At 41.4% G+C, this 7,581-nt stretch overlaps 1 protein-coding gene and 1 pseudogene across 1 annotated transcript; both read left to right on the top strand.

The window, feature by feature from the left end:
• Positions 1 to 1,188: 1,188 nt before the first annotated feature.
• Positions 1,189 to 2,168, top strand: LOC110123933 (large ribosomal subunit protein eL15-like). The gene is given in 2 exon segments (XM_070456737.1): positions 1,189 to 1,706; positions 1,709 to 2,168. Coding segments are annotated over 2 exon segments (612 nt in total). The 5' UTR covers positions 1,189 to 1,219; the 3' UTR covers positions 1,834 to 2,168.
• Positions 2,169 to 5,962: 3,794 nt separating this feature from the next.
• LOC139031505 (heterogeneous nuclear ribonucleoproteins A2/B1 pseudogene) lies at positions 5,963 to 7,078 on the top strand (annotated as a pseudogene).
• The last annotated feature ends 503 nt before the right edge of the window (positions 7,079 to 7,581 follow it).

The following is a 7,581-nucleotide window of genomic DNA, read 5'->3' as shown; positions in this document are numbered from 1 at the left end:
TTTTGATAGGTTCCAGTATCCTGTCGATGTTTAACAGCTAGTTGTGATTTTAGTGCTTTTACAGGAGGAGACACACATATGTCCTTCAACTCTGCCGTTGTGAATCAGAAGCCCCAGCAGCACATTTTAAATAGGCAGAGGGGTGGAGGGTTTAGGAATCCAGCACATCACCTCTTCCCACACTCTGTTAGCCCACACAACTCACTCATGTGCCCCATTTAATAATAGGGACAATAAAAAAGTAGTGTGACCAAGAGAAAAACATTACTGGTGGTCACCACACGCATTCGGATGCACATTCAAGATGTTTTCAATATCTTATTAATATAACAGGGTAAGTGAAGTCATTTTCACATATATGAACACATCTCTAAGGTAATTTTATATCAGCAGAAAATACTTAAAATAGTGAGAGAGATTTCCAAAATAGCCTCCATTTCTTTTCTTTTTAAATATTTTATTTTTTAGAACTGTTTTAGGTTCACAGCAAAATTGAGAGGAAGGAACACAGGTTTCCCATACACCTCTTGTCCCCACACATGCATGACCTCTCTCATTATCAGCATACCCATCAGAGTGCTATCTTTGTCACAACTGATGAACCTACACTGACACATCATAATCACCCAAATTTCACAGTTTACATTATGGTTCACTATTTGTATTGTACGCTCTATGGATTTGGGCATATGTGTAATAACATGAAGCCATTATTATAGTATCATAGAGTATTTTCACTGCCTTAAAAATCCTCTGTGCTTGGCCTAATCATCCCTCCACCCAACTCCTGGCAACAACTGATCATCTTGTTGTGTTCATAGCTTTGCCTTTTCCAAGATGTCATATAGTTGGAATTATGTAGTAGGTAGCTTTTTCAGACTGGGTTCTTTCATCTAATAATATGCATTTAAGTTTCCTCCATGTCTTTTATATAAGAACTTGATAGTTCATTCTCTGTAGTGCTGAATAAAATTTTATTGTCTGGTTTTATTACAGTTTATCCATTCAACCAGTGAAGGACATCTTGGTTGCTTATAAATTTTGTCAATTATGAAAAAAACTGATATAATAATCAGTGTACAGTTTTGTGTGTGGACTTAAGTTTTCAATTCCATGGGTAAATATCAAGAATTATGATTGCTTAATAAGAGTGCATTTGGTTTTGTAAGAAACCACCAAACTGCTTTCCGTCAGGCGGCAGCCGTCAGGGTGAGCCGACATGGGCGCCTACAAGTACATCCAGGAGCTGTGGAGGAAGAAGCAGTCAGACGTGATGCGCTTCCTGCTGCGGGTGCGCTGCTGGCAGTACCGCCAGCTCTCGGCGCTGCACCGCGCCCCGCGCCGCACCAGGCCCGACAAGGCGCGCAGGCTGGGCTACAAGGCCAAGCAAGGCTATGTCATATACCGGATCCGTGTGCGCCGCTGGGGCCGCAAACGCCCCGTTCCTAAGGGTGCCACCTACGGCAAGCCTGTCCACCATGGTGTCAACCAGCTCAAGTTTGCTCGAAGCCTGCAGTCTGTTGCGGAGGAGCGCGCTCGCCGCCACTGTGGGGCCCTGAGGGTCCTGAATTCCTACTGGGTTGGTGAAGATTCTACATACAAATTCGTTGAGGTTATCCTCATTGATCCATTCTATAAAGCTATCAGAAGAAACCCTGACACCCAGTGGATCACCAAACCAGTCCACAAGCACAGGGAGATGCGGGGCTGACGTCTGCGGGCAGAAAGAGCCGCGGCCTGGGCAAGGGCCACAAGTTCCACCACACCATCGGTGGCTCTCGTCGTGCGGCTTGGAGAAGGCGCAATACTCTCCAGCTCCACCGCTACCGCTAACACACGTGATGTTTGTGAAGTTCTTATCTAATAAACAATTTAGGACCTTCTTGTCTGCTTAAAAGTGTTCTTTAATTTGTCTGTTAAAACTAGTTGTCTGCAGATTGCTTCATTGAATGCATTGTCAAATTATGAAAGTCAAAAATGCAATAATGTTTGAAGACTTATCGAAGTTACTTACACATATAAGTGTATATGAAGTGATGGTGTATCTTGTTTTTAATAAGGGGAATGCCTTTGTTTTTGCTTTATTAGGGAGTTGATGTGTCCGTGTTTAAAATGCTGTTCGGTACAATAGGTGTAAAATTCTGTAAAAGAGGAGTACAGAAACTTAACCCTGTAGATTTGTTGATGCATGTGGTGAGACCTGCAGCTTTATTGGGGTGATGCAATGCTCTGCAGTTTTATGGAGTTTGGCAGGGACAACGTTTGCGGTTGGATTTTCCTTGGATTTGTGAAGGGTGTCCTGATCTTTCTCATGATCATATGCAGAAAAATAACAAAATTTTTGACTAGGGCCTACATTTAGGCTTAATCTAATACTACATTTGTGTAACTGCTCCTTCTGGAAAGCAAAAAGTAAAGTAATGCCACCATTTTTAAGAGAATTGAATAGACCTGTTGCAAGAGGATTCTGACAAATGAACCAAATCCTGGTTTACCTAAATTAAATTGCCCTGGCCTCCATGGTACCACTGAAGTTCATATAAAGCTCCTGGTTCAGGCTTTGGGATCTGTAGAATACTGAACTTCCTGCAAAATGGTCGTATATACATTGGTGTCGATTGAAACTTATGGAAATTGAACATTAGATAAGTGTGTGGGGGGGGGAGGTAGTTATTAGCTCTTAAGGTTTGTAAGGTAGTGATGTTAGGACTGGGGGCTTGGTGTTCATCAGATCCCTTTCAAGTGTAGGATGGTAGGAAAAACCTGGATCAAAAAGTTAAATATTTTATCTGTAGTATTAGTATGTGACCATCATGAACTCAGCCACATTAGGGGATGGGGGAAATAGAGGTGGTTATATTTAAAAATATCATTGCTAAGTGTAGTCTGTTCTCTAGGGTCAAGTCACTCCATTCTTAAAAGGCTACTGAGAACACTCATGTTGGTGTCAATGCAAGTTCAGTTGGCCTTCAACTTTGTGTTGTCTACAGTTCCATCCCTGCTCAAACCAGCCTCACCGTTCCAGACTTGCTGGGCCACCAGCTGTGACTGCCCTTACCACCTCATTCTGCTTGTTCCATCATGTCTTCCCATAGACTAGGCTTCTGTTTCCCAGGGTGGATTTGAGTGTAGAAAATAGAGAAGAGGATTTACCCCAATTCTTGGCTTGCTATCTTCATAAATAGTTTGGTATTGAAACTTAATCGCTGGTTTTCTTGAACCAATTTTTCTTTTTCTTCAAGGATCTTTAAAAAGGCCCACTTAAGTGATTTCCAGAAAACAGGCTTGCAGAACCTTTTAAGACCCAAATTCCTTCCAACTCAAAAAAATCTTAAACCATATTTTGTGTGTAGAGGTTGTTCAACTATATAATAACAGAATAAACGTCTATTAAACCAAAAAAAAAAAAAAAAAAAAAAGAAACCACCAAACTATCTTCCAAGGGTTGTATCATTTTGTGTTTCCATCAGCAATAAAGGAGATTTTCTGAAAAGGAAGGTGGTGACAGGGGGTGAGATGGTTAGCTGGCATCACCAACTCAATGCACATGAATTTGAGTAATCTCTGGGAGACAGTGAGAGACAGGGAAGCCTGGCATATTGCAGTCCATGGGGTTGCAAAGAGTCAAACCTGACTTAGTGACTGGAAAACAACAACATACTTGAAAGCACTTGGTGTTTGGTGAGCCATTTGGTGAGCCACTTGGTGAGCCTTTCAATAATGATCCATCCTGCTGTTACTGTTTTATGGTATTACTGATACCAGTAATGTATCAAGTTCCTGTTTCTTCAAACTTTCATGAAGACAGTGTGCTGTCAAGCTATTGGATCTTTGCTAATTTAATTATAGATGAAGCATTATATCAGTATTATTTGAATTTGTGTTTATTATATTATGAAATAAATGATTGTATCATGAAAGAGATTCAGTATTTATACAACATTTTAATTTTCCTTCTCTGTGAACTACGTTCATGTCAATCGGTGATGGTAAAAAGATGTTGACAGTGTTTTATGTATTCATAGATAACGCTTTATATATTAAAGAAAATGCCAACTGTGTTAGGAGATACAAGTGCTTTCACAGTTGTTAATGATTGTTTTTATATTTTAAATTTTACTGAGGTATAATCTACATAGAAAAATATTTACAAATATTAAGGTACAAAGAAATAAACTTCTACAAACTGAATACACATGTGAAACCAACATCTAGGGCAAACATCACAACTATAGTGGAATCTCAGACAAATCTTTTTAAATTTATCTTCCCATCTCTACTAAATTTTCAAAGCTAAGCATCATACCTTTTCTCTAACATTATAGAGCAGTTTGCAAGTTTAAAAAACTTGTAAAATTAAATCAGATAATTGCTATATCTTGTTTCTTATGTTTACTTTATATTTACAATATTATGTTTCTAATATTATGTTTTAAATGTTCTTCATGTTTTGTGTAGCAATTGATTAATCATTATTATTTCTGTATAACATTGCATTATTTAAATATACCAAGTTCCCTTCTTGATGGACATTTGGGGAATTCATCTTGAGGCTATTAAAAATTGTCCTGCTCTTACCATTTTTTTGCTTGCCTTTTGGTGAATGTATGTACCTATTTCTGGAAAGTTCCTGTAACTGGGTTTTAGCCAATCTCTGCCACAGTCTGGGAACAGTCCTCTGGCTTGGGTACTTGGCAGGAGATGCTTTTACTTGCATCATGGGGATCCTGAAAGGACCGTATAACAGGCTATTGCTCCCTCAAGTCAAGTCCATGGGCAGTCCTGCCAACACAGGGACCCAGTGGAAGACTCTCATACATGCCCCTCAGGAGACCCTGACAAGCACTACACTATGGTTCAGCTGCTCCAGTCATGGTCAAGGAGCCTTCCAATCCACCCAAAGTCCTGACAGTAGACACATCCATCCACACCTCCAGAAGCAAGTCTGCTGACCTCAGTCCTGGCCATGAAGACTGGGGCCCAATTCCATCCCAGCTTATCCAAGATGCAGGGACCAAAATATAAATTGAACTCATGCAACTAATTTTCAAAAAAGAAAAAGAAATCTGTTTAAAAAGTGGAAAGAGGCTTTAAATAGACATTTTTTTTCAAAGAAGATACAAGTACATGCATGTGGCCAACAGGTATATGAAGAGATGCTCAACATCATTTATCATCAGGATAGTGCCAACCAAAACCACAGACATTACCTTACATCTGTCAGAATGTATGTGTGTGTGTTAGTTATTTAGTCATGTCCGACTCTTTGTGACTCCATGCACTGTAGCCCACCAGCCTCCTCTGTGCATGGAATTTTCCAGGCAAGAATAGTGGCGTGCATAGCCATTTCCTTCTCCAGGGGATCTTTCCAACCCAGGGATTGAACCTAGGTCTCCTGCACTGCAGGCAGATTCTTTACCATCTGCGCTACCAGGGAAGCCCTCTGTCAGAATGACTATTACTAAAAAACAACAAATGTTTGTGAATCAGATTTGTTGCCTAACTCTGCACAAACCAAAGTGCTGAGACACCAAGGTTTGCAACAAAGAGAGCACTCCTTTGCAAGGCAGTCAGCTAGGAGATTGGAGAACAGATCTCAGGGCTGCCTCCTGAAGCCAAGGGACTCAGTGCATTATGGGATGATAAATAAGAAGTAGGGTGGTGGCTTTCTCTGGCAAGCTACAGGCTGTCTGCATCGCAGGATTGGGTCACAGGACAGCTCTCGAATCAGGGGGAACCAGCATCGGCCTCTTTCACAGATCAGCCTGTTCTGAAAAATTGAAAGTTGCTCAAGACAGATTCAAGGGCGGCAGAGGCTCCAGAGGCGGTAACAGCATTCCCGAGGCCCTGACGTGGAGGTTTTCCTGGAGGCTGTTTCCGGAGCAGCGGAAGCTGGGAGCCGGGACTGATCAGGTTCCTGTTAGTCTCTGAGATCTCCCTCATCCTCCTCAGCTTCAGAAAAATGGTTCAAGCAACCAAGCCTGCGATGAAGAAAATGTCAACATATGATCCGTTGGCGAGGAATAAGAGAGATAAAGAATTCTGCAAACTCTTTGTTGGTGGCTTGAGATCTGAAACCACAGAAGAAGCTCTATGCAACTACTACGGGCAGTGGGGATATCTTACAGACTGTGTGGTCATAAAACACCCCGCCAGCCAGACATCAAGAAGGTTTGGTTTTGTCACGTTTTCCTCCATGGCCGAGGTGGATGCTGCCATGGCGGCCAGACCTCATTTCATTGATGGGAAAAGGGTCGCCCCCAAACGTGCTGTCCCAAGAGAGGACTATGGAAAACCTGGGGCTCTTGTCACTGTGAAGAAGCTGTTTGTTGGTGGAACTGGGGAAGACACGGGGAAGCATCATCTTAGAGATTACTTTGGGAAATATGGGAAAATCAATGCCACTGAGATCATTAGTGATAGGGAGTCTGGAAGGAAAAGAGGCTTTGGGTTTGTGACTTTTGATGACCACGATCCCGTGGATAAGGTTGTATTGCAGAAATACCATACTGTCAATGGTCATCAGGCAGAAGTAAGAAAGGCCTTGTCTAGACAAGAAATGCAGGAACTCCAGCATTCTAGAATAGGAAGGGGAAGAGGTAGGGTTGATTTTCTGTACTTGCATGATGGTGGTGGAAATTTTGAAGCAGGACAAGGAAGGGACTTTAGAGGAGGAACTGATGGAGGTGGAAGAGGTGGTGAATCTGGGGATGGTGACTATGGGTATGGAGGAGGACCAGGAGGTGATAGTTTGAGGGTTAGTCCTGGTTATGGAGGAGGACGAGAAGGTTGTGATGGAGGAGGGCCTGGACATGGCCACCAGGATGGGGGCTGCAGAGCTGGTTATACCAGCTACGGAGGAAGGAACGATGGAAGTCAGAATTGCAATAATTTGGGAAATTATAAGCCAAAACCTTCAAAGTACGAGTTATTGAAGAGTGGAAAACTGAATGGTAGGAGGAATATGGGAGGATCATATGGTGGAGGAAACTATTGTCCAGGAGGCCATGAAGGAAGTGGGGGTTATGGGGAGAAGGCGATATTGAGCTTGTTATTTGATAGGGGCTTGATTGTATAAATCAGGGAGAATGAGAGTGTGGAGGAAACAGAACAGCTTCAGGCTATGGAAATAATAATGTCAAGGAAACTCCATTTCAGTCATGCATAAATATTTGGTGATGTGGCCCAAGGCATGAGAGCATGTGCAGAGAGCTATTTTGTGAGTGGGCTTAATTATGTAAAAACATTACCTTCCTTGGACGAAAAAATCATATAAAAATGCTTTTGAGACACAATTCTTTCTTTTTGAAATGTCTTTCCAGTGGCCACTGTTCAAGAGTATAGAAGCATCTCTTTCTTTGATAATGTTAAATTTCAAAGTTTTGGGTGACATGTGAAAATCTTTTTTCAAGATTTTCTCCAACATTTTGAAAAACTACTAGCTAGAAATGCCGTGTAATAAGACCTAACATCATTCTTCTAAAAAAAATTTAGGTCATGTGTAAAGAAGCTATTGTACATTGAAGATTTAATAAAATAATTTTAAAGGTGAAAAAAAAAAAGAAGTAGGGTGGTGTGAGA

Source organism: Odocoileus virginianus, chromosome 27 (genome assembly GCF_023699985.2).
Source record: "Odocoileus virginianus isolate 20LAN1187 ecotype Illinois chromosome 27, Ovbor_1.2, whole genome shotgun sequence".
Lineage (NCBI taxonomy): Eukaryota > Metazoa > Chordata > Mammalia > Artiodactyla > Cervidae > Odocoileus > Odocoileus virginianus.
The sequence above is the reverse complement of the archived record's forward strand: the minus strand, read 5'-3'. Positions and strand labels throughout refer to the sequence as shown.